Raw genomic sequence first — 27,889 nt, 5'->3', positions numbered from 1 at the left:
AACACTGATACAAAATACTTGTTTAGTATCTCTCCCATTTCCTGCAGCTCCACACACAGGCTGCCTTGCTGATCTTTGAAGGGCCCTATTCTCTGCCTAGTTACTCTTTTGTCCTTAACATATTTATAAAATCCCTTTGGATTCTCCTTAAACCTATTTGCCAAAGCTATATCATGTTCCCTTTTCGCCCTCCCGATTTCCCTCTTGTATACTCCCGCTGCCTTTATACTCTAAGGATTTTCTTGATCGATCCTGTCTGTACCTGACACATGCTTCCTTCTTTTTCTTAACCAAAATCTCAAATTTCTATAGTCATCTACTTTCCCTACACCTAACAGCCTTTCCTTTCACACTAACTGGAATATATAGTCTCTGGACTCTCATTATCTCATTTTGAAGGCTTCCCATTTTCCAGCCATTCCTCTAACTGTGAACATCTGCCCCAAGCAGCTTTTGAAAGTTCTTGCCTAATACTGTCAAAATTAGCCTTCCTCCAGTTTAGAACTTCAACTTTTAGATCAGGTCTATCCTTTTCCATCACTATTTTAAAACTAATACAATTATGGTCACTTGCCCGAACGTGTTCCCCCACTGACACCTCAATCACCTGCCCTCCTTATTTCCCCAAGAGTAGATCACATTTTGCACCTTCTCTAGCAGGTATGTCCACATACTGAATCAGAAATTTTTTTTTGTACACACTTGGTTTCCTCTCCATCTCAACCCTTAATACGATGGTAGTCCCCGTCTCTGTTTGAAAAGTTAAAATTCCCCATCATAACCACTCCATTAATCTTACTGAGCAATATAAAAGTCAGATGTACACAGTCAGCTTTGTTAATTCACAAAGAAGAATATTGTTTTTATTTGAAGCCTATACAGTACTTAACGTTAAGCCGCTGTAAACGTTGCAAAGTTGAAGAGACCCAGATAAAAATAATTGAATTTACTTTTTCTGTTCATTCATATGAAAATGTTTAACATTTTATTGGCTTTTTCAAAGATCATAAAAAATATGCTTTAGCATTTTAGAATTTTTCGATACTCATCTAATAATCTCTAAGCTGTGAGCTAAAGTACAGATATTGAATAGTTAAACATTTAATCACGCACTTTTACAGCCCATTTTTTCAAATAGGCTCTTCAGTTCAAGTTGTTGCAATTCTGTTTTCACCCCGCAAACAAAGACTTTGGATGTACTCTGGCTAATTAGAGTGGACATATGAGCAACAGTCAACCGTGAACCTGCATTAGTAACAACGATATCGTCATCCATGTTCATTAAGACCTTCACTGAGTGTGGTGCAAGGCTTCGACCTTTATCCTGGAGGAAGAAGGAGGATATTAGAAATTACTATCACTTTCTTCTGTTAAAAAACAAGACACAATTTCCTTAAATTAAAATATGGTTCAGAAATTCTTTGAGAGAAATATGGAATTGTATATTACTTTCTATCTTGAGGTGCTGTGAATTCTTCTATTTACCTGAATTACCATCTTGTAACTGGTGACAAGTTCCATTTCATAAAGCTTAGCAGTTAGATGGGTTGGAAAAAGTACCACATCTTGGCAGTGTCGATCCTCACAGAAAGTTAGACCCTCGAGTTGCTGAGGACATTTCACCTTTGTAAAGCCCTCTCTCTCCAGCAAATTGGTTACTTCTTCAAGGCTGCCCAATCACAATGTAACGACAATCAGCAGTTTAAAGCAGTCAACAGTTTCAGGTGCAGTAGCAATGTCAATATGAGAAACCATTTCTCTGATTCTCCATTCACATACTATTGGTATCCACCAGTCAAAATAGACTGGAACACTATCAGTATTGGTCCAATAATAATAATCCATTCTTGTCTGTGTAGGCTGTTTCATTTGGTCAGTATAAAAGGTGTGTCTGTTGGTGGGTTTATTTGATGGGTGCTACTGATGCTCACAGAGGCACATTGCAGCTTCGTATGTGTCAACATGGTATGAACAGTTTGGGGGAAAAATAAATAACCAAAAGGAAAGGAGAGCTCAATGACAGCTTCACAGCAGGCGAGAATCATAGAATCCCTGTAGTGCAGATAGACACTATTCAGCCCAAGCCCCTCTGAAGAGCATCCCACACTCCAACACTATGACCATAACCCTACATTTACCATAGCTAATCCACCTAACCTACAATACGCTGGACACCACAGGGAAATATAACTTGGTTGAAAAGTGTGGCACTGGATAAGCACAGCAGGTCAGGCAACAGGAATTCCTGAAGAAGGGCTTACACCCAAAATGTTGATTCTCCTGCTCCACGGATGCTGCCTGATGTGCTGTGTTTTTCCAGCGCCACGCTTTTCGACTCTGATCTCCAGCACCTGCAGTCCTCAATTTCTCCTAGGCAATATACTATGGCCAATCCACCTGACCTGCAAATCTTTGGACTATGGGAGGGAACTGGTGCACCCAAAGGAAGCCCCTGCAGCCATACAGAGAATGTAGTTACCCAAGACTGAAATCAAACCTAGGTCTGCGAGAGTTGGAATGCCATTAGAGAGGTGGCAAGAGAAGAATGGGAATGGAAGGCACAAAATAGCATCAGAAGCTTGGAATTCAAAAGATGGAAATGACATAAGGGAGAAGAATGAGTAGAGTAGTTGATATAATGGAATTGGGTAAGTGTGGCAAAATGGCATGGAGAATTACTTGATACAACTTATATGAAAGCTTTTCTTTGTCAAAAAAAACTCATTAGATTTGAATAACCCGACGTTTAGAAAAGCTCTCAGGAGAATGACATCAGTATTGACTCTATAGATAAAGGTGATGATGTTGATATTAACAGTCCACACCTTCCAGAGTTTCTACACAGTCTAACTCCAATTGGCATGCCATCACACAAATTTAGACTAGAAGAACAGCAGTTAAGTTTTGCTACAAAATTTGAATCGTAAACAAGGAATGGAACCACACTGATACTTAGGAAGCTGTTTTCTTCAATTATAATTACTTAAATTATAACAGGCATATTTTAAGGAAATATTATAATAAATAATAGAGACCATTACAAGTCAAAGCAGTCGTTTCAACTCGGGAGAAAACAGTTTTCAATTAGACTTTCATATTTTATGACTATCAGTAAGCCAGATTCACCAAAAAAATTCTATTTATAATGATAAATCCCCATGAACAGCTTTACAGATCGAAATGCTGTAACTCTCTTAAAGTCTTTGATGAAAATTTAATTTAAATTATTTATAATATTATTGCAAGAAAAGTACAAATATGATTATAAAAGTTTTGTGAGTTTGCTAATTCACAGTAACTATGAAAATTTTATCTGTCAGGTAAAGTTTAAGACTTCGGCTGCTAAAATAATACGCTATTAACTAACCACACTTTTGATACTACCATGTAACTTTTGATGAAGTGGTACTGTTAGCAAATTTGAATCACACTAATTTCCCACCAGTAAAACATATAATTATGTTGTGTAATGTTAAGTGTGAAATGGAGATTTTTTTTTAAACTGATTACCTTGTCTTTAATACATTTATCCAGGCATAGAGTGGCAAAAAAGAAGCTCGACGTTCCTGATTTCTAACAGATTCTGGAAGAATTAAATCGATGGAGATTGCATCATTTTTAATCCGGCATCGAGCAAGTGCAGCTGCAAGCTTTGTTTTAAAGCTATGTAAAAAGGGGATATATCATGTTAGTTTTTAAATAATCACAATGAAAAATGTGGTTTTTCTCAAAAGAGTTACCACATATTTACTCAGAATGCAGCTTCTCCAAACACCCATACTCGATACTAAATTTAAAATGCATGCCTTCAAATCCTTCCATATTTTCACCCCAGCCTACCACTGCAATTTCTTTCAATATGACTTTCAGCATTATGCAGTTTTATAACTCCAGTCCTTTCAGCACTTCCAACCTTCACATACCCTTGGTGTATTTTTTCCCCCATTTTTGGTTAGAACAGTGAGGTGTGAATTGAAGGTGACCTTTGGACTGTGAGCAGCAGCTTGTTTCAAAAAGCAGGAAAGACCAAATAAACTTAAGTTTATTTATGGGACCTGTCATGGGAAATTAATTGCAGGTTGATTATTGTTTAGTGAACTCTGTAGACATTTTGAGTCCGGAGATGCATTATACTCAAAGGCTGACAAAAGTCTGAATGTTAACAGAGATCAAGATAGGGATTACTAATGCTGACTAGTTTAAGAAAGAGAATTTGGAAAACATATGAAGAGAAACTAAAGTTTGAATTGGTTTGAGCTGTGTTTTTCAACAAAAATGGCTCTGGCTGTGAAAGCTGCTAGGATTAGTTTTGGTTACTCTCTAGTTATTCTCCCATTATCAATTTATTGACAGTTCAAGAATAGAATCCCAGTTGTAAAAAATAAGTGAATATTCCTTGGAACCTACCAGAAACTGTTTGCATTGCAAAGTATCTTCAGAAAGCAAACAAAATACAATCTGATGTGCATGTAATACTATACATTGTTGAAACTGCTTAAGTGAACTGGCCAACTTCTATTTTTTCTTTTAGTTTATCCCCTGACTGTGTGTGTCTGTTTATGAGAGAGTGGAGGCTATGTTCAAGGAAGATGAGGTTTAAGTTGTAGACATTAACTGCATTACCTTGTTCAGTTTTGCTCTGAAGTAACAGAATTAATAAAAAATTGTTAATTTTTGTTTGAACTATAAACCTGGTTTCTGATATGTTATCCTCAAGGGATTATGGAAAGCTCACATAGCTCACTAGAAGGCAATAATATAAAAAGGAAAAAATGCTGGTACAGCTATAAGCAGTTCTGGTTAGGTCATGCCTGGAGTACAGAGTATAGTTCGGCATACTAGACCACACCCTAGTCTTGGACAGAATGCATCATAAATTCACCAGAATATTACCAGGATCAGGTTGTAAGTTTGCTCACTGAGCTGGAAGGTTTGTTTTCAGACGTTTCATCAGCATACCAGGTAACATCATCAGTGAGCCTCTGATGAAGCGCTGGTGTTATGTCCCACTTTCTATTATGCGTGCCTTGGTCTCTTAAGGTGGGTGATATCATTCCCGATTCTTTTTCTCAGAGGATGGTAAATGAGGTCCAAATCAATGTGTTTATTGATCGAGTTCTGGTTAGAATGCCTGGCCTTTAGAAATTCCCGTGAGTGCCTCTGTTTAGCTTGTCCTACAATGGATGTGTTGTCCCAGTCAAAGTGGTGTCCTTCCTCGTCTGTATGATACTAGTGACAGTGGGTCATATCTTTTGGGTGGCTAGTTGGTGTTCATGTATCCTGGTGGCTAGTTTTCTGCCTGTTTCTCCAATGCAGTATTTGTTTTACAGTCCTTGCATGGTAATTTGTAAATGACATTTGTTTTGCTGATTAACTACAGAAGCAATCATCCCAACATCCACAAATGGAGCTGTATCAGGACATTATATCAATGAGTCACAACACACTGCAGCATCTAGGAACTATGAACAGCCAAAGAAAACTATCTATACAATGTATTCAGGAAGAACAAGTACCTAAACCCAGTCTGCCGATTTCTCAACAACAAACCCAAATAAGCAGCCAAAACGTGCCCAGAAACCCTAACCACTTTACCCTACAAAGATGTCTCTGAAATGACTTCCAGACTACTCAGACCACTTGGCATCATGGTAGCCCACAAACCTACCAAAACAGCGGCTAACAGTGTTTGACAAATACTGTCTGCATTGTAAAAAAATCACCCGTGCTTGCTATTTCACTCTGTGTGTCTGTTGGCATAATCCAAAGGGCTGTTAATGAAGGATTTGAAATGCATTTTACAAGCTATCATTATCACAGTCCATCAGTGATTTCTTCAAGTGCTTGTAAAATCTTTAAAATGGACCAAAGAGTATGAATGCTTGTTTTTAAGAAAGAATTAAATGGCTGAAAGAAGTTCGTTGTAGTGAATGGATTTTTATAAATATAAGTTTTTTTTAAGACATCAACACTTAGAACTTCATCTCGTTTCACCTTTACATGGATTTCAAGATCTATCCATTGGTAATAGATATGTCGGCATGGAGGATGCAAGGCCAAAATGTGGTGATAGCAGGGCATTTTGGCATGAGTTAGCACTAATTTGGCATATGGTCTATATAGGGCCATGGAATGGGTAAAGGACCATGGATTAGTATGGAATGTCTAACGAGCCAGGGTGAATGGGTGGCAAGCATGATGCAACATACACTAACAGGGGTGAGGTACAGCAATTGTGTGGGGTGAAACCTGTTTTTTGTTTCTTATTCTGCTGTGGCTGGGACAAAGTCCCAGAGCACCAAGGCAGGCATTTCTGATGACTTGGTTTCATGTCCTTCAGTCCTCTTTCCAGGGTCAGTATGATCCACTCCCATCATGCCCCTTCCTCCAGAATGAAAATCTGAATACCCTGGGCACTAATTCCTGGATCATGTTTGCCAGCAGTTAGTCAAAAGTTAACGGAATTGCAAGAATGTCTAGTCAGTTTCCTCTAGCCTTAAATTTCTTTGATCATGTCATCACAGTGTATCAATACCAGGTGAAGGGAATTTAAAGTTTTCAGTAATTCCTCAAAAGGAATTTAAAATTACTCCTTTTCTGCAATAATGAAATGAGGTTGGGGGTGTCCAGCTTCAGCACTACTTACCAATGGAGCTACATTCTCCTATTATTAATCTAAAACATAAGCTTACTAACTTGATTACCAAAATTCAGTAAATATTCCAGAAATTTTCACTTTACATACCTGTAAAGGCTTTTTTCTACTTTTCTAACTACTGGTATTACATTCTCCTCTGCTTCAGAGATGGTTCTTGGTTGGAATTTACGATCTTGGTAATCATATAACATAATAACCACCAGACTTGTTGAATCAAGAGACTGGGAAAAAAAATAAGAAAACAAATAGAAAGCATTATCACAAATCAGGATAACAAAAAAGCTTTACTGATACTTTAAAACACTAAACATTTGCCAGCTGAAGTTCAGCATGTTTCGTATATTATTCTTGCTGGTGCTATGTTTAGTGCCTACAATGATAACAAGAACATCAGTAAGAATAAAGTAATAATGTTTTCATTTTGGGTCAAATCAAGTGATGCTCTTCATCCCATTCTAGAGATCATTAGTTCATCAGTAGCTGGGTGGCCATTTGAGGGCTAATGAGACTCATGAAAATATAGCAATAAATGCTTAGTATTTACTGTTTTCTCATCTTCTAGTAGGCACGGGTTCACAGTTACTGAGAGCTTGGTTTGTATATGTTGAAAGCTTTCCAGATCACAATAAAGTGAATGTCTTAGTTGCCTGAAGTTGGAATTCAGACTAAAGTAAAATAGCCAGCAGGAATAGCAGACAGAGAACATAAGCAGAGGGGTAAAGCAAGCAGCAAGGAATATACATGCCACAGATTGTACAGGTAGATATGGAGTCTCCTTGACTAGACTCTGCTGCCTCTGAGAAGAAAGCCTTCGCTCTGGTGCGCCAGCCAGCCAATGGTTACCACTAGTTTCCAAAGTCATTTTCCTCAATTTCTTTTGCCTCTGGATCCTTCCAGAGACATATTCAGGATTTTTTGGGGCAGAGCCAGCAGTTACCTGACAAACACTCATGAGACCACCACTCATTAGAAGCAGACACTTAAGTCTTCAGCTCTGGCTAACTTCCCACAGAGGCAGGGCATTATCAATTGCTGATCAACCACAAGTACTCATAGAAAGAGCGGTCACTTCAATGCAAATCTAAATTGCAATCACAGGAAGATTCAACTGCAGATGTGTACTCAGTTCTTCGTAACTGCTGTGAAGTTCTTAAGAAACAACAGCATTCAGAATCAGAATGGCGCGTATTGTTAAACTTTGAGTATTCTTTATTGATTTTAAATTCCTCTTGCTGGTTTACATGCACATGGTAATCTAGAGTGGGAAAAATGCAGTGAAATTTTCAATACAGTGGTTGCCATGATGCTTTTGTCGCTCAGCAATAAAAATTCTCTAACCTATTCAGACCCGGTTGTACACCTCAGGAGTGGTGCTAGGAAACAATGATAGCTGCTTCAAATTGACTGATGTCATCCATTAGAATCAGAGCCAATAAAGCCCAACAACTCAAATAATGACACAAAGCAGTCCTGTAAACAATCGACTGCCAATGACCATCCACATACACCCACAAGTTCCTATTAACTCATGCTTTTCCCATTCAATATCAAACAAGTTAAAAGGTATATAATTGATTTATCATTCAACAGCCTAGAAGTGTAAGACAGGGAAGTAATAAAAATTAATACATTTTATACAGCTCTACTAAAAACCAGGAGAGGCATCAAACTGCAAAAAATTCAAAACACATTTTCTCATAGAACCATGCATACACCATTCTGTATGTACAAAGTTTCCTGCTTTCTTTTCCCATTGCTCCGATGTGATGCAACACCTGCAGCTTGTGCAAAGGTGGAGACAGACTGCTCATAACCCTGTTTTGATGATTGAGATATTCTTAACATATGATCTCTGGATTTGGAGCATGGAAACATCCTTCCGAAAGATGCATGGGAACACCACTTGCAAGTTCCCCACAAGTTAGACACAATCCTGACTTGCAACTATATCTGTTACTTCCACATCACTGAATCAAAATCTTAGGTGAGACTGATTCTGTGCTTGGGAAGACATTGCCAAAGATTCACAGCAGCATGTAGACTACTCACTGGTTGGAAGGGGAGGATGTAGGAGGCAGGACGTTTTCAACAAGTGAGAAGAGGTAAGAATATTACCTTATTTTTATGAAGGTCATCATATTTCACTCACTGTTGAAATCAAATCAGCATGACATCTGTTGTATGATTTGTGGGCCACAGATACTGTCACCAGGTACCTCATAGGACCCACCTCAGATCGCCAGGAATGTCAAAATGCCACTGATCACCAATGCTTCCTCCTCTGCTGTTAGCTTGGACATCTGTGGAGGACCACCTCCGATTTATTCCCTCTCCCTAGTGCTCTGTGCTCTTTTCTGCAGTGAAGGAAGGAACAGATCTATAAGTTATTGTAATGGTATGAGTTTATTCAAAGGATGCAGTGCATTTTGTATGGGTGACTATGAGGGAGAGGCATCAAATTGCAAAAGTATTCTGAGGGTAAGTGGCAGTGGCAGACACATCAGAATTGGAAGTTTTTTTTATTCTTTCATGGGATGAAAGCATAGTTGAAAAAGTCAGTATTAGCACTGACCTCTCATTGCCCTTGCAAAGGTGGTAGTGAGCCATCATTTCGAACAATTGTAGTCAGTGCAATATAGGTGCACCCCAGTTTTGTTAGAGAGGGAACTCCAGAATTTTGATGAGGAAGTAGCAGAGATATAGTTCCAAGTCAGGATTGTATCTGACTTTAAGGGAACTTATATGTGGTGGTTGAGTTCTGCTTCTCAAAAGCAAACAAACTAGGAGCAGGAATAGACCATCCTTCCCCTCAAAACAGGTCAGCCATTCACAAGACCACAAGACACAGGATCAGAAATTAGGCCATTCAGCCCATCGAGTCTGCTTTACCATTCAGTTATGGCTGATACGTTTCTCAAGCCCATTCTCCTGCTTTCTCCCTGTAATCCTTGATAGTCAAGGACATATCTATCTCAGTCTTAAATATACTCAATAACTTGGCCTCCACAGCCTTCTGTGGCAATAAATTCCATAGATTCACCACTCTCTGGCTGAAGAAACTTCTCTCATCTCCGTTCTAAAGGTCTTCCCTTTACACTGAGGTTATGCCTCTGGTCCTAGTCTCTCCTACCAATGGAAACATCTTCCCAACATCATCTCTACCTAGGCCATTCAGTATTCTAAATGTTTCAATAAGATCCACCCCCCCTCATCCTAAAGACCTAGAGTCCTCAAACTTAGCTCATATGTTAAGCTTTTCATTCTTGGCACCATTCTCGTGAGCCTCTTCTGAACACACTCCAAGGCCTTCCTGAGATATGGGACTTAAAACTGCACACAGTACTCTATATGTGGTCTGACCAGAGCCTTATAGAGCCTCAGAAGTACATCCCTGCTTTTATATTCACGTCATCTCAAAATAAATGCTATCATTCCTTACTACTGACACAACCTTCACATTTAACTTGACAGAATCCTAGACTTGAACGCCCAAGTCTCTTTGCACTTCAGACTTCTGAATTTTGTCCCCATTTAGAAAATGATCCATGCCTCTATTCTTCCTACCAAAGTGCATCACCTCACACTATCCCACATTGTACTATGATCATGGGTGATATTCTACCTCAAGTCCACTGTCCGAACCACCTTCCATATCCTTCAATGAAAGACCTAAAATGTGTTGATCACAGAGAATTGAACAGATTTACAATCCTTTAAGCAAACAAGTTTCAACTCATCTCAGTTCTAAATGCACTTTCCCTTGTCCTGAGATTGTGCCCCATTCTAGATTTCCTTAACTGGGCAGGGTGGGGGCGGGGACAGGAGACGCTAAGCGCCTAACAAGAGCCTTTAGAATCTTGTAAAACTAGATAACATTTCCACCTCCAACTTGCATGCCCCCACCCCCTTCCACGAAGCATTAGAAGTTCAAGCCAAAGAGGATCAACTTGCATCAACATAACACACTGCCATACAGCAAGATGTGAACTCCCTCAGCCAAGAGCTGCTTAAATGCAAGTCAAGCTTCCCATCTCAGTTACTGCATGAATTGACAGTGACAGAGCAAGGTAAGGCAAGGCAAGACAGGGATGCTCTGAACAAGCAGGTAGGTATCAGAGGAAGTGCTAAGATAGCAAAAGTGCATCCCTGAGAAGCAGCCATAAGACCATAGGACTATAGGATATCAGACCAGAATTAGGCCATTTGGCCAATCAAGTCTGCTCTGCCATTTGGTCATTCTCCTGCCATTTGATCAATCACATTCTCCTGTCTTCTCTCTGTAACACCTGATCCCGTTACTAATCAAGAATGTCTGTCTTAAACACAATCAATAATTTGGCCTCCACACCCTTCTGTGGCAATGAGTTCCACCAATTCACCACTCTTTGGCTGATGAAATTCCTCATCTCAGTTCTTAAATGGTTATCCCTTCACTCTAAGGCTACGCCCTCAGATCCTACTCTCTCTTACTAGTGGAAACTGGAGCAATTGTAACGAGGTCAGCTAGGAGAGCTCTCAGAATAGGAGTTTCTGTTAATCTTGTTTACCCTATATCAATTTCAGGTAGCTCAGGTAATAATTCAGATATTAACACCTTCAAGGTGCTTCTTAATTTGGTATCTAGCTCCTCAGTCTGTGTAAAACCTCTTTCTTAGTTCTACCTATGTCATTGGTGTCCAAGTAAAGTCGCCACAGTCTTACCAGGCCATAGGGCTGCTTTCTCATTAGACAGAGATGATTGGTGTTTTAACCTGAGGGTCACCAAACCTTAAGCGAGGAGAGAGGTCGAGAAGGAGAATCTTTCATGGTAACTTCAGACAGTGCAGGAATTGAATCCACCTTATTGGCACCACTCTGCATTGCAAACTAGCTGTTTAGCCAACACAACTAACCTTGTGTCTACTTGAACTACAACAATGGGATCCTCCCCTTCCCAATGTAGGTTCTTCTCCAGCTCAGACCAGATATCCTGAACCCTGGCACTGGGCAGACAATATAGCAGCTTGACTCTCACACTTTGCTAGAGAAAACAGTGTCAATCTCACTAACTATGCTGTCCCTTACACTACTTCATTCCTTTTGCCTTCCCCTGCTCAGATGGTTTCCTGAAGATAGGCTCAGCCCAGTTATCGGGGATTTTGGACTTGTAGTATCAAACACTGCTTAGCCCTCATTCACTCATGTTTTCTACACTATACTCATGCCTCTGCACCTCCCATGAAATTAAAAAACACCTCAAAAATCTGTGTGAATAAAACTGCTGCTCATACAATCATGTGCGTCAGAGTTTAAATAGCAGAAACTTTTCCCCGTTTCACAACTTTTAATCTTGTTCAAATCAAAACATTGAAAAACAAAGAAAGATGGACATCATTACATGATTATAAAAACTGATCCATCTAAAGTACTTGAACTATAGCGTTTCTAGCCAATATTTGGAAAGTTAAAATTCCCACTAACAACTACCCTGTTACTTTCGCTCCTAGGAGGAGAAAGTAAGGACTGCAGATGCTGGAGATCAGAACTGAAAATGTGTTGCTGGAAAAGCGCAGCAGGTCGGGCAGCATCCAAGGAGCAGGAGAATCGACATTTCGGGCATGAGCCCTTCTTCAGGAATGAGGAAAGTGTGTCCAGCTGGCTAAGATAAAAGGTAGGGAGGAGTGACTTGGGAGAGGGATGTTGGAAATGCGATAGGTGGAAGGAGGTCAAGGTGAGGGTGATAGGCCAGAGTGGGGGTGGGGGCGGAGAGGTCAGGAAGAAGATTGCAGGTTAGGAAGGTGGTGCTGAGTTCAAGGGATTTGACTGAGGCAAGGTGGGGGGAGTGGAAATGAGGAAACTGGAGAAATCCGAGTTCATCCCTTGTGGTTGGAGGGTTCCTAGGCGGAAGATGAGGCGCTCTTCCTCCAACCGTCATGTTGCTATGGTCTGGCGATGGAGGAGTCCAAGGACCTGCATGTCCTTGGTGGAGTGGGAGGGGGAGTTGAAGTGTTGAGCCACGGGGTGGTTGGGTTGATTGGTCCAGGTGTCCCAGAGGTGTTCTCTGAAACGTTCCGCAAGTAGGCGGCCAATATAGAGGAGGCCACACCGGGTGCAGCGGATGCAATAAATGATGTGTGTGGAGGTGGAGGTGAATTTGTGGCGGACATGGAAGGATCCCTTGGGGACTCAGAGGGAAGTAAGGGGGGAAGTGTGAGCGGAAGTTTTACATTTCTTGCGGTTGTAGGGGAAGGTGCCGGGAGTGGAGGTTGGGTTGGTGGGGGGTGTGGACCTGACAAGGGAGTCACGGAGGGAGTGGTCTTTTCGGAACACTGATAGGGGAGGGGAGGGAAATATATCCCTGTTGCGGGGTCCGTTTGGAGGTGGCGGAAATGACGACGGATGATACAATGTATGTGGAGGTTGGTGGGGTGGTAGGTGAGGACCAGTGGGGTTCTGTCCTGGTGGCGATTGGACGGGTGGGGCTCAAGGGCGGAGGAGCGGGAAGTGGAGGAGATGCGGTGGAGGGCATCGTCGATCATGTCTGGGGAGACATTGCAGTCTTTCAAGAAAGAGGCCATCTGGGGGTTGTATGGTATTGGAACTGGTCCTCCTGGGAGCAGATGCGGCGGAGATGAAGGAATTGGGAATATGGGATGGCGTTTTTACGGGGGGCAGAGTGGGAGGAAGTGTAGTCTAGGTAGCTGTGGGAGTCAATCGGTTTATAGTAAATGCCCGTGTTGATTCGGTCGCCCGAGATAGAAATGGAAAGGTCTAGGAAGGGGAGGGAGGAGTCTGAGACGGTCCAAGTGAATTTGAGGTCGGGGTGGAAGGTGTTGGTAAAGTAGATGAACTGTTCAACCTCCTCGTTGGAGCACGAGGCGGCGCCGATACAGTCATCGATGTAGCGGAGGAAAAGGTGGGGGGTGGTGCCAGTGTAGCTGCGGAGATGGACTGTTCCACATATCCGACGTAGAGGCAGGCATAGCTGGGGCCCATGCAGGTGCCCATGGCTACTCCTTTGGTTTGGAGGAAGTGGGAGGATTGGAAAGAGAAGTTGTTCAGGGTGAGTACCAGTTCAGTCAGTCGAAGGAGGGCGTCAGTGGAAGGGTACTGGTTGGTACGGCGGGAAACGAAGAAGCAGAGGGCTTTGAGTCCTTCGTGATGGAGGATGGAGGTGTACAGGGACTGGATGTCCATGGTGAAGATAGGCGTTGGGGACCGGGGAAGCGAAAATCATGGAGGAGGTGGAGGGCGTGGGTGGTATCCCGAACGTAGGTGGGGAGTTCTTGAACTAACGGGGGCAGGACCGTGTCGAGGTATGCAGAGATGGGTTCGGTGGGGCAGGAGCAGGCTGAGACAATGGGTCGGCCGGGGCAGTCAGGTTTGTGGATTTTGGGCAGGAGGTAAAAACGGGCGGTGCGGGGTTGTGGGACTATGAGGTTGGAGGCGGTGGTTGGGAGATCCCCTGAGGTGATGAGGTTATGGATGGTCTGGGAGATGATGGTTTGGTGGTGGGAGGTGGGTCATGGTCAAGAGGGCAGTAGGAGGAGGTGTTCGCGAGCTGGCGTTTATCCTCAGCGGTGTAAAGGTCGGTGCGCCAAACTACTACCGTGCCTCCCTTGTCGCCGGTTTGATAGCAAGGTTGGGGTAGGAATGGAGGAAGTGGAGGGCTGCACGTTCCGAGGGTGAGAGGTTGGAGTGGGTGAGAGGGGTGGAGAGGTTGAGGCGGTTTATGTCGCAGCGGCAGTTGGCTGTGAAGAGATCGAGGGCAGGTAAGAGGCCAGCACGGGGTGTCCAGATGGATGGGGTGTGTTGGAGGCGGGAGAATGGGCGAGAATCCTGGTTGAAGAAGTAGGCGCGGAGGCCTACCTTTTCCTCCGCTACATCGATGACTGTATCGGCGCCGCATCGTGCTCCCACGAGGAGGTTGAACAGTTCATCCACTTTACCAACACCTTCCATCCCGACCTCGAATTCACCTGGACCGTCTCAGACTCCTCCCTCCCCTTCCTAGACCTTTCCATTTCTATCTCGGGCGACCGAATCAACACGGACATTTACTATAAACCGACCGACTCCCACAGCTACCTAGACTACACCTCCTCCCACCCTGCCCCCTGTAAAAACGCCATCCCATATTCCCAATTCCTTCGTCTCCGCTGCATTTGCTCCCAGGAAGACCAGTTCCAATACCGTACAACCCCCAGGTGGCCTCTTTCTTCAAAGACCGCAATTTCCCCCCCAGACATGATCGACGATGCCCTTCACCGCATCTCCTCCACTTCCCGCTCCTCTGGGATACCCGGACCAATCAACCCAACCACCCCGTGGCTCAACACTTCAACTCCCCCTCCCACTCCACCAAGGACATGCAAGTCCTTGGACTCCTCCAACACCAGACCATAGCAACGCGACAGTTGGAGGAAGAGCGCCACATCTTCTGCCTAGGAACCCTCCAACCACAAGGGATGAACTCGGATTTCTCCAGTTTCCTCATTTCCACTCCCCCTATCTTGTCTCAGTCAAATCCCTCAAACTCAGCACCGCCTTCCTAACCTGCAATCTTCTTCCTGACCTCTCCGCCCCCCCCCACCCCCACTCTGGCCTATCACCCTCACCTTGACCTCCTTCCACCTATCGCATTTCCAACACCCCTCCCCCAAGTCCCTCCTCCCTACCTTTTATCTTAGCCAGCTGGACACACTTTCCTCATTCCTGAAGAAGGGCTCATGCCCGAAATGTCGATTCTCCTGCTCCTTGGATGCTGCCTGACCTGCTGTGCTTTTCCAGCAACACATTTTCAGCTACTTTCGCTCCTATCCAGAATCATCTTTGCAATCCTTTCCTCTACATTTCTGGTACTTTTCGGAGGCCTAAAAGAATCTCCAACAGGGTGACCTCTTCTTTCTGTTTCAGAGCCCATACTACCTCAGTAGATGAGTCCTCATCAAACATTCTTACTGCCACTGTAATGCTGTCCTTGACTAACAATGCTACACCTCCCCCTCTTTTACCACCTTCCCTGATCTTACTGAAACATCTAAACCCCAGAACTTGCAACAACTATTCCTGTCCATGTTTTATCCATGTCTCCAAAATGGCAACAACATCAAAGTCCCAGGTACTGACCCATGCTACAAGTTCTACAACAAGGGCTGTGAATAGTGCTTTAAACTAAAAGTCAGATGTACAGGGTGAAGTGAAAAGTGAAATTGGAAGATAAAACAATATTTGAAACAACGGAGCAAGTAATAATCTTAAGTAAATACAGAGTGAGACAAGGAGAGAAGAGAATTAAATGACAATAGTACATCAGTGCAGAAGGTCCATGTAAAGGATAATGGTAAAAACAAGTACAATCTCTTTATTTATTCACTCATGGGATAAGAGTATTATTGGCTGGGCAGAGTGCAGTTAAGAGTCAATAACATTGCAATTCATCTGGAGTCACATCTGGATCACATGTAAGGACAGCAGTTTGTTTTTTTCAAGGATATTAATGAACCAGATGGATTTTTCTGACAATCAGCAACTGTAACATGGCCATCATTAGATTCTTAATTCCAGGTTTTTAAATTTTTATATCCATGTACAAAGTATTTATAGCTAAGTGGATGAACTAGTGACACAAATGGAGGTACAGTAAATGGCTTCAAATTGTTTGCCATTACAGAGGAATGATTGGTGACCAAGATGTGGAAATTCCAAACATTCCTGGGTTGTACAACATTGCAATAAGACAGACAAAATAGAAAAGGAGGCGAGGTGGCCACAAGAGTAAAACAGGGCACAATATTAATGGAAAAAGATCTTAGTTGAGAAGATCAGGAAGTAAAATCAGTATGGGTGGAGATCAGGAATGACGAGAGTCAGAAAACACTGGAAGTTTATTGGGCCTCTTGCTGCACCTATCCGCTGGACAGAACATGAACCACTAAATAACTGGAGTGTGTAAAAAGCAATGCAATAATGTATCAATGATAGACTATCTGTTTCACTTGGCAAATGGCCTCTATAAATGCTTGCTTGAGCTCCAACTTTCAGTGATGATTCAGCTCAGCAGTAGTCTGTTTGGAATGTTAACCCTGGCACAGTATGTAGATAGACCAACAAAAGGTGAAGCTACTTTGGATTTGGTACTGGATGATGAACCTGGCCAGATGTTAAGATTTGGAGGTAGGTGAGCACTTTGGTGATAGTGACCACAATTCAGTGAGGTTTACTTTAGCGATGGAAAGGGTTAGGTATATACTGCAGGGCAAGAATTATAGCTGGGGGAAAGGCAATTATGAGGCAATTAGGCAACATTTAGGATGCATAGGATGAGGAAAAAAACTGCAGGGGATGGGCACGACTGAAATGTGGAGATTGTTCAAGGAAGACAGAGGGTGGTGGTTGATGGGAAATAGTACGTACCTGTCAGGCAGGGAGGAAGTGGTTAAGCGAGGGAACAGTGGTTTCCTAAAGAAGTTGAATCTCTTGTCAAGAGGAAGGAGGAGTCTTAAAGGCTCAGCAAGGGCGCTTGAGACATACAAGTTAGCCAGGAAGGACCTAAAGCGGGAGCTAAGAAGAGCCAGGAGGGAACATGAAAAGTATTTGGCAGGTAGGATCAAGGAAAGCCCTAAAGCTTTCTATAATTATGTCAGGAATAAAAGAATGACTAGAGTAAAATTAGGGCCAGTCAAGGAGAGTGGTGTGAAGTTGTGAGTGGAGTCCGAAGAGATAGAAAATATTCACTTAGCACCTCTTCTATAAGTGCTCACACAAGAAAATGACAATGTTGTCAAGGAGAATACTGAAATACAGGCTATCAGACTGGACAGGTCGAGGCTCATGAGGAGGTGGTGTTAGCAATTTTGGAAAGTGTGAAAATAGACAAGTCCCCTGAGCCAGATAGGAATTATCCTAGGATTCGCTGGGAAGCCAGGCTTTGATCATTGACAATGTCAACAGGAATAGTGCCAGAAGACTGGAGGATATCAAATATTGTTCCCTTATTCAAGAAGGGGAGTAGAGACAACCTTGGTGAGTTATAAACCAGTGAGCCATACTTTGGTTGTGGGTAAAGTGTTAGAAAGGATTACAATAGATAGGATTTATAACCATCTAGAAGGGAATAAGTTGATTAGGGATAGTCAACACAGTTTTGTGAAGGGTAGGTCATGCCTCACAAACTTTAATGAGTTCTTTGAGAAGGTGACCAAACAGGTGGATGAGGGTAAAGCGCTTGATGTGGTGTATCTGGATTTTGGTAATGCGTTTGATAAGGCTCACCACAGTAGGCTATTGCAGAAAATAGAGAGGCATGGGATTGAGGGTGATTTAGCAGTTTGGATCAGAAATCGGCTAGCTGAAAGAAGACAGAGGGTGGTGGTTGATGGGAAATATTCATCCTGGAGTTCAGATATTAATGGTGTACTGCAAGGATCTGTTTTGGGACCACTGCTGTTTGTCATTTCTATAAATGACTTTGATAAGGGTGTAGAAGGATGGGTTAGCAAATTTACAGATGACACCAAGGTCGGTGGAGTTGTCGATAATGCAGAAGGATGTTGCCGGTTACAGAGGGACATAGATAAGCTGCAGAGCTGGGCTAAAGGTGGCAAATAAAGTTTAATGCAGAAAACTGAGGGGTGATTCACTTTGGAAGGAGTAGCAGGACTACAGAGTACTGAGCTAATGGTAAGATTCTTGGTTGTGTGGATAAGCAAAGAGATCTCTATGTCCAGATGCATAGATCCCTGAATGTTGCCATCCAGGTTGATAGGGTGTACAGTGTGTTAGGTTTTGTTGGTAGAGGGATTGAATTTCAGAGCCATGAGGTCATGTTGCAACTGTACAAAACTCTGGTGTGGCCACATTTGGAATATTTTGTACAGTTCTGGTCGCCGCATTATAGGAAGGATGTGGAAGCATTGGAAAGGGTGCAGAGGAGATTGACCAGGGTGTTGCCTGGTATGGAAGGAAAATCTTATGAGAAAAGGCTGTAGGTCTTGAGGCTGTTTGCATTAGAGAGAAGGTGGTTAAGAGGTGACTTAATAGAGACATACATGATGATCAGTGGATTAGATAGCGTGGACAGTGAGAGTCTTTATTCTCAGATGGCGATGGCTAGCATGAGGGGACATAGCTTTAAATTGAGGGGTGATAGATATAGGATAGATGTCAGAGGTAGGTTCTTTACTCAGAGTAGGAAGGGCGTGGAATGCCCTGCAATAGTAGTGGACTCACCAACTTTAAGGGCATTGGATAAACATATGGATGATAATGGAATAATGTAGGATAGATGGCTTTAGATTGATTTCATAGATTGGCACAACATTGGGGGCTGAAGGACATGTACCTAGCTGTAATGTTCTATGTTTCTATTTGCCAGACTGCCAAGTCAGTCCAGTTTAAATAAAAACCAGCACAATGGGACAGCACCTCTTTCCCCAGCACAGGGGACAACTTCTCATTCTCTCAATAGATGCTCGTGCTGATGTATTAAAACAGCTTGGCTAGCAGCACAGCTACTTTTGAAGCAGAAAACTTCAGCACTATAGCTAGGATGCTGTTAGAAGCTATTGCCTTGAACAATCTTGTAAAATAAACCCTTTTTATATAGCTAATTAAGGGCCTATGCCTACTGGGAATCCACCTACAAACAAATGAGAATTTTTCACTTAATCACAAACATAATCAACTTCAAAAGCAAACATCACAAATCAAAACAGTTCCTTACAACAGATGCTCATGGCGACATTACCAACGTGTGAGAGAACCAGAAACCATTCAGCTTTAACTGTGATCTCTGCTGCAGCTACAATGAACATGCCCAGACTTGTTCTTGTTTCTATCAACAAACAAAGCCTTTTCTGTATGAATCAAAATAGATGAACCTCAGAATATCTAGATATGTCTGATGAAAAATTCATAAGTCTGACAAATCCTACACCAGAGAGACTGCAGCAGTTCACGAAGGCAGCGATTGTCATGAGGTTAGCCAGGCGGACCGCAGAATATAAGTTCCCTGACTGGGGTCATGAACCTAGTCCAATAAGGGAACCTTGGCTGACAGATATAAAATAGGAATGTCAGGGGTTCCATTCATTCCAGAAGCTCGGAGCTAGCTGGGTCAGTGTCATGTACTGTACACAAGTAAACAAAAGGTGGTTTGGTGAAGGGATACCAGCCTCTTGGAGTTATATCAGAGGCTACAGGAGTAAAACACACTCTTTTACAACTGCCATTTCTCTGCCCATTGGCCCAAATCCTGTTGTAATCTGAGGTATCTCTATGCAACCATCACCTTTGAGTTGGGGGTCAGCATTTGTGGCATCATGCTGCTATTTGGGAAGCTTGACTCGTTCAATCCTGCTGATGACTAGGCCCAGTATGTAGAAGAATGCTTTTTTTTTTCTGGGCAAATGACATTGGGGCAGATGAAAAGCAACAAGCAATTCTCCTGAAAGCTTTTTCAGTTATTAGTTTAACTTTCCCTGAGGCACCAAATCCTAAACCCTTTCTAGTTTGATGGATTTAGTAAAGAAATATTACAACTCAAACCTCCTGTAATTCTGAGATGCCAATTGTTTTACTCAGCAATTCCAGAACCAGGGAAATCCTGGTGAGTGCACGGAGAAAGTCTGTGAGGAGGGATAGAGCTCTTCGGGAGATTAGATTAGATTAGATTAGATTCCCTACAGTGTGGAAACAGGCCCTTCAGCCCAACAAGTCCACACCGACCCTCCGAAGAGTAACTCACCCAGACCCATTTCCCTCTGACTAATGCACCTATGGGAATTTAGCATAACCAATTCACCTGATCTGCACATCTTTGGACTGTGGGAGGAAACCGGAACACCTGGAAGAAACCCACGTAGACACAAGGAGAAGGTGCAAACTCCACATAGACAGTTGGCCGAGGCTGGAATCGAACCCAGTGCTAACCACTGAGCCACCATGCTACCCTAGGGATTTAAACTAGTTTGTCAGGGGAATGGGAACCAGAGCTCCATATCAGAGGATGAAGTAGCTAGTGAATAGGCAGATACAGCATGCAGAGAGTCAGTGAGGAAGGATAAACAGTTGATAGGGCAAAGTTGCAGTCACTGTGATGAGTTGAAGTGTGTCTATTTTAACACAAATAGTATCAGGAATAAGGGTAATGAACTCAGAGCATGGATCAGTAATTGGAACTATGATATTGTGGCCATTATGGAGACTTGGATATCACAGGGGCAGGAATGGTTGTTGGATGTTCCACGGTTTAGATGTTTCAAAGGCAATGGCTGCGGTGGTGGTGGTGGTTGTGGGGGGGTGGTGAAAGAGGTGGGGAAGTGGCATTGCTAATCAGGGGTTGCTAATCAGTATCATAGCTGCTGAAAGTGAGGTTATCAAGGAGAGCTTGTCTACAGAGTCAGTATGTGTGGAAGTCTGAAACAGGAAAGGTGCAGTCACTTTATTGGGAGTTTTCTATAGCCTCCTCCCAGTAGCAACAGACACACAGAAGTGCAGATTGGGAGGCAGATATTGGAAAGCTGCAGAAGTAGCAGGGTTGTTGTCATGGGTCATTTTAACTTCCTGAATATCGATTGGAACCTCCTGAATGCAAATAGTTTGGATGGAGCAGTTTTTGTCAAGTGTGTCCAAGAACGATTCCTGATTCAATATGTAGATAGGCTGATGAGAAGGGAGGTCTTATTGGATTTGGTGTTGGCAAAAAAACCTGGCCAGGTGTCAGATCTCTCGGTGGGAGAACATTTCAGTGATAATGATTACAACTTCCTGACCTTTATTACGTCATGGAGAGGGATAGAAGCAGATGGTATGAGAAAGTATTTAATTGGGGGAGGGGGAATTACAATGCTATTAGGCAGCAGGAACTGGGATGTCTAAATTAGGAACAGATGTTCTCAGGAAAATGCATGACAGAAATATGGAGACTATTTAAGGAGCACGCTGTGAGTGCTGAATAGGTTTGTAGCACGGAGGCAAGGAAGGGATGGTAGGGTGAAGGAATCTTGGGTGACAAGGGATGTAGAACTTAGAGTCAAGAGGAAGAAGGAAGCTTACTTAAGGCTGAGAAAGCAAGAATCAGACAGGGCTCTAGAGGATTACAAGGTAGCCAGGAAGGAACTGAAGAATGGACTGAGGAGAGCTAGAAGGGGACATGAAAAAGCTTAAGTGGGTAGGATTAAGGAAAATCCTAAGGCATTCTACCTTATGTGAGGAACAAGAGAACGGCCAGAGTGAGAATTGGCCAATGAGGGATAGTGGAGGGAACTTGTGCCTGGAGTCAGAGAAGGTAGGGGAGGCCCTAAATGAATACTTTGCTTCAGTATTCACTAGTGAGGAGGACCTTGTCGTTTGTGAGGGCAGCGTGAAACAAGTAGATGTGCTCGAACAGGTTGATGTTAAGAAGGAGGGTGTGCTGAAAATTTTGGAAAACATAAGGATAGATAAGTCCCTTGGGCCAGATAGGATATATCCAAGGTTACTCCAGTAAGCGAGGGAAGAGATTGCTGCACCTTTGGCGATTATCGTTGCATCCTCACTGTCCACTGGAGTAGTGCCAGATGATTGGAGAGTGGCAGATGTTATTCCCTTGTTCAAGAAAGGGAACTGGGATCCTGGGAAATACAGACCAGTCAGTATTAGGTTAGTGGTCGGCAAATTATTGGAAAGGATTCGGAGAGACAGGATTTATGATTACTTGGAAAACCTTAGTTGATTAGAGATAGTCAGCATGGCTTTGTGAAGGGCAGGTCATGCTTACAAGCCTTATTGAATTCTTTTGAGGATGGGACAAAACACATTGATGCAGGTGGAGCAGTGGATGTGGTGTACTTGGAATTTAGCAAGGTGCTTGATAAGGTTTCCCACAGTAAGCTCATTCAGAAAGTAAGGTGGCATAGGATACAGGGAAATTTGGCTGTCTGGATTCAGAATTTTAAAAATGTGTTGCTGGAAAAGCGCAACAGGCTCTGATCTCCAGCATCTGCAGTCCTCACTTTCTCCTGTCTGGATACAGAATTGTCCGGCTCATAGTCATAGAGATGTACAGCATGGAAACAGACCCTTCGGTCCAACTCATCCATGCCGACCAGATATCCTAACCTAATCTAGTCCCATTTGCCAGCACTTGGCCCATATCCCTCTAAACCCTTCCTATTCATATACGTATCCAGATACCTTTTAAATGTTGTAATTGTACCAGCCTCCACCACTTCCTCTGGCAGTTCATTCCATACACACACCACCCTCTGCATGAAAAAGTTGCTCCTTAGGTCTCTTTTATATCTTTCCCTTCTCACCCTAAACCTATGCCCTCTAGTTCTGGATTCCCCCACTCCAGGGAAAAGACCTTGTCTATTTATCCTATCCATGCCCCTCATGATTTTATAAACCTCTATAAGGTCACCCCTCCACCTCGGATGCTCCAGGGAAAATAGCCCCAGCCCATTCAGCCTCTCCATATAGTTCAAATCCTCCAACCCTGGCAACATCTTTGTAAATCTTTTCTGATCACTTTCAAGTTTCACAACATCCTTCTGATAGGAGGGAGAACAGAACTGCACGCAATATTCCAACAGTGGCCTAACCAATGTCCTGTACAGCCACAACATGACCTCCCAGCTCCTATACTCAATGCTCTGGCCAATAATGGAAAGCATACCAAACACCTTCTTCACTATCCTATCTACCCACGACTCTACTTTCAATGAACTATCAATCTGCACTCCAAGGTTTATTTGTTCAGCAACACTCCCCAGGACCTTACCATTAAGTGTATAAATCCTGCTCTGATTTGCTTTTCCAAAATGCAGCACCTCACATTTATCTAAATTAAACTCTATCTGCCACCTCTTAGCCCGCATGACCAAGATCCCCTTGTACTGAGGTAACCTTCTTCGCTGTCCACTACACCTCCAAGTTTGGTGTCATCTGCAAACTTACTAGCTACACCTCCTATGTTCACATCCAAATCGTTAATATAAATAGAAGACAAAGGGTGGGAGTAGATGGGCAGTATTCAGCCTGGAACTCTGTGACCAGTGGTGTTCTGCAAAGATCTGTTCTGGGACCTCTGCTCTTCATGATTTTTATAAATGACATGGATGAGGAAGTGAAAGGTGGGTTAGTACATTTGCTGATGACACAAGGTTGAAGGGGTTATGGACAGTGTAGAGGGCTGTTGTAGGTTGTAACAAGATGCAGAACTGGGCTGATAAATGGCAGATGGAAGGTCGAATTTGAATGCAGATTAGAGGGTTAAAGGCAGGATCCTTGGCAGTGTGGAGGAACAGAGGGATCTTGGGGTATATGTCCCAGATCTCTCAAAGTTGCCAGCCAAGTTGATAGGGCTGTTAAGAAGGCGTACAGTACGTTAGCTTTCGTTAGCAGGGGACTTGAGTTTGAAAGCCGCAAGGTTCTGCTGCAGCTCTATAGTGCCCTGGTTAGACCACACTTGGAATACTGTATTCAGTTCTGATCATCCCATTATATGAAGGATGTGGAAGCTTTGGACAGCATACAGAGGAGATTTACCAGAATGCTGCCTGGAGTGGAGGGCAAGTCTTATGAGAAAGGTTGAGGGAGCTAGGGCTTTTCTCATTGGAGCAAAGAAGGGTGAGAGGCGACTTGATAGAGGCATACAAGATGTAGAGAGGCATAGAAGAGCGGCTGGCCAGAGATTTTTTTCCCCCAGAGTAGATATGACTATCACAAGGGGGCATAATTTTCAGGTGATTGGAGGAAGGTTCAGGGGAAATGTCAGAGGTAGGTTCTTTACACAGAGAGTGGTGGGTGAGTGGAATGCACTGCCAGCAGTGGTAGTAGAGTCAGATACATTAAGGACATTTAAATGACTCTTGGTCGATAGTAAATTAAAGGGTACATAGGTTAGGTTGATCTTCAAGTAGGATAAAAGGTTGGCATAACACCAAGGTGCACTGTGCTACACTGTTCTATGTTCTAATCTGTATCAGGATTTTTGATTAGGTTAAGGAAACTGGCAGAGGCATGTGACTTCGGTTAAACCTTTATTGAGATGCCCAGAGACCATTTGGCACATAGATTTAATGATGTAACCATGCAAAGCACTGACTAGCTGAAGCAAACCGGACTTCAAACAGGCACTACAACTGACTATCATTGAAAAATGCAGCAAGTAGAACATATGAGTTGCAGGGTCAAGATTAGATTACTTACTTTTTTAGATTACTTACTTACAGTGTGGAAACAGGCCCTTTGGCCCAACAAGTCCACACCAACCCGCCAAAGCGCAACCCACCCAAACCCATTCCCCTACATTTACCCCTTCACCTAACACTACGGGCAATTTAGCATGGCCAATTCACCTAACCTGCACATTTTTGGACTATGGGAGGAAACCGGAGCACCCAGAGGAAACCCACGCAGACATGGGGAGAATGTGCAAACTCCACAAAGACAGACATCTGAGGTGGGAATTGAACCCAGGTCTCTGGCGCTGTGAGGCAGCAGTGCTAACCACTGTGCCACCCATAAATCGACGTTTCAGGCAAAAGCCCTTCATCAGGATTTTCCTGCTCCTCGGATGCTGCCTGACCTGCTGTGCTTTTCCAACACCACTCTATTCTCGACTCTGATCTCCAGCACCCACCACCACCACAAGTTGCAGGCTGCAGTGAGCCTGACGTCAGTGGTGGGCATGTTGTTGGAGGGAATCCTGAGGGACAGGATGTATATGTATTTGGAAAGGCAAGGACTAATTAGCAATAGTCAACATGGCTTTGTGCGTGGGAAATCACGTCTCACAAACTTGATTGAGTTTTTTGAGGAAGTAACAACGAGGATTGATGAGGGCAGAGCAGTAGATGTGATCTATATGGACCTCAGTAAGGCTTCAATAAGGTTCCCCTGGTTAGCAAGGTTAGATCTTATGGAATACAAGGAGAACTAGCCATTTGGATACAGAACTGGCTCAAAGTTGGAAGACAGAGGGTGGTGGTGGAAGGTTGTTTTCAGATTGGAGGCCTGTGACCAGTGGAGTGCCACAAGGTTCAGTGCAGGGTCCACTACTTTTCATTATTTATATCAATGATTTGGATGTGAGCGTAAGAGGTATAGTTAGTAAGTTTACCGATGACACCAAAATTGAAGGTGTAGTGGACAGTGAAGAAGGTTACCTCAGATTACAACAGGATCTTGACCAGACGGGCCAATGGGCTGAGAAGTGGCAGATGGAATTTAATTCAGATAAATGTGAGGTGCTGTATTTTGGGAAAGCAAATCTTAGCAGGATTTATACACTTAATAGTAAGGTTCTGGGGAGTGTTGCTGAACAAAGAGACCTTGGAGTGCAGATTCATAGCTCCTTGAAAGTAGAGTCGCAGGTAGATAGGAGAGTGAAGAAGGCGTTTTGTATGCTTTCCTTTATCGGACAGAGTATTGAGTACAGGAGTTGGGAGGTCATATTGAGGCTGTACAGGACATTGGTTAGACCACTGTTGGAATATTATTGTGAAACTTGAAAGGGTTCAAAAAGATTTACAAGGATGTTGCCAGGGTTGGAGGATTTGAGCTATAGGGAGAGGCTGAACAGGCTGGGGCTGTCAGAGGCTGAGGGGCAACCTTATAGAGATTTAAGAGGAAAGATATAAAAGAGACCTAAGGGGCAACCTTTTCATGCAGAGGGTGGTGCGTGTATGGAAATGAGCCGCCAGAGGAAGTGGTGGAGGCTGGTACAATTGCAACATTTAAAAGGCATTTGGATGGTATATGAATAGGAAGGGTTTGTAGGGATATGGGCCGGGTGCTGGCAATTGGGACTAGATTGGGTTGGGATATCGAGTCAGCATGGACTGGTTGGACCGAAGGGTCTTTTTCTGTGCTGTACATCTCTATGACTCTATGACTGTCTGGGCCAGCAAGCCATTGCGGTTGCTGTGAGTATGCAGATTCGAGACAGCAAAAGAAACCATTCGACCAAAACTGAGTAAGAGAACTCATAGTCTGATATCCAGGAGAGTGCACATCCTGGAAAGTCCACCTTCATCTTTGGAACAGGTAAATTGCTTAGCAGCATCCAAATCAAAGCTAATCAAAATAAACGCCTGGTTAAATAGTCACCCTGTTCTAATGGAGGTAGATACCACATGGCCATTTCAGTGATCACAGAACCAGTCTTTAACAAACTTTGCTTTGGACTCCAACCCTTAAGTTTGCATTAGACCTTGGCTACACCGAGAACCTATACCACGGAACCTTTACAGATTAAGGGCACAACTTCAGTTCAGTTACCACTGATTGCAGTCAAAGGCGTGTGTCCAAGCATGATGGGATGAAATTGGTTGAGAAAGATTCACCTTGATTGGCTTAGCATTTCTTAATTAGAAAATGGCTGCCTGAATTAGATCTTAATTATATACCTGTAAGTTTTCAGGAAGGTCTAGGGACTATGAAAGGACACAATAATCCAATTGTGGCCTAAATAATGTCTGGCTTGATTGAGTTTTTTTGAAGTAGTGACCAACAAAGTAAATAAGAGCAGTACAGTAGCCATTATCTACGTGGACCTGAGCAAGGCCTTTGACAATTGGTAGGTTGTTGAGTAAGGTTAAATCTAAAGGGATCCAGGGAGAGCTAGCCAATTGGATAAAAAATTGGCTTGGTAGAATAAGAGGGTGGTGGTAGAAGTCTGTTTTTCAGACTGGAGGCTGTAACCAGCGGTGCTGGGTCCACTATTATTTGACATTTATATAAATTATTTGGATGAGAATTTAGGACGTATGGTTAGTAAGTTTTCAGATGATACTAAGGTTGGTGGTATAGTGGGCAACGAAGAAGGTTATCTGAGAATGCAATAAGATCTTGATCAACTTGGCCAGTGGGCTGAGGAATGACAAAAGTTTAATTTAAATAAATGCAACATGTTGCATTTTGGTGGGTCAAGCCCAGGACAAGAATTAGACTATGTAGGGCCCTGAGGAGTGTTGTAGAACAAACAGATCCATGCTTTCTTTTATAGGTCAGAGCATTGAGTATAGGAGTTGGGACGTCTTTTGTAGCTGAACAGGACATTGGCGAGGCCACATTTGGAGTACTGCATGCACTGCTGGTTACCTTACTACAGAATGGATGTTATTAAACTGCAGGGAGTGCAGAAAGGATTCACTAGGATGCTGCCTAGACTGGAAGGTTTGTGGTAAAAGGAGAGATTGAATAGGCTAGGACATTTTCCCTTGGAGTGTAGGAAATTGAGGAGTGACCTTATTGAGGTCTATA

At 43.1% G+C, this 27,889-nt stretch overlaps 1 protein-coding gene across 2 annotated transcripts in view; it reads right to left on the bottom strand.

Annotated features, from left to right (window-relative positions):
- The window catches only part of LOC122550944 (protein NSUN7), a 157,955-nt gene that overhangs the window by 78,957 nt on the left and 51,109 nt on the right, over positions 1 to 27,889 (bottom strand). The window contains exons 1-5 of one of the 2 annotated variants that reach the window (XM_087987578.1): positions 8,889 to 9,009; positions 6,746 to 6,879; positions 3,511 to 3,663; positions 1,486 to 1,669; positions 1,114 to 1,324 (exon numbers count right to left, since the gene is read on the bottom strand). In XM_087987578.1, coding sequence (XP_087843704.1) covers positions 1,114 to 1,324; positions 1,486 to 1,669; positions 3,511 to 3,663; positions 6,746 to 6,849 — 652 coding nt within the window. In that variant the 5' untranslated portion in view covers positions 6,850 to 6,879; positions 8,889 to 9,009. Of the gene's footprint in view, positions 1 to 1,113; positions 1,325 to 1,485; positions 1,670 to 3,510; positions 3,664 to 6,745; positions 6,880 to 8,888; positions 9,010 to 27,889 lie in introns of those variants that run through there. The other variant, XM_087987574.1, reaches the window with a different exon arrangement.

This window comes from Chiloscyllium plagiosum, unplaced genomic scaffold (genome assembly GCF_037043375.1).
Source record: "Chiloscyllium plagiosum isolate Xiang-an unplaced genomic scaffold, Cpla_swu_hap1 HiC_scaffold_1, whole genome shotgun sequence".
In the NCBI taxonomy this organism is placed as follows: domain Eukaryota; kingdom Metazoa; phylum Chordata; class Chondrichthyes; order Orectolobiformes; family Hemiscylliidae; genus Chiloscyllium; species Chiloscyllium plagiosum.
Note: the sequence above shows the minus strand (reverse complement) of the source record. Positions and strands in the feature narration are given on the sequence as shown.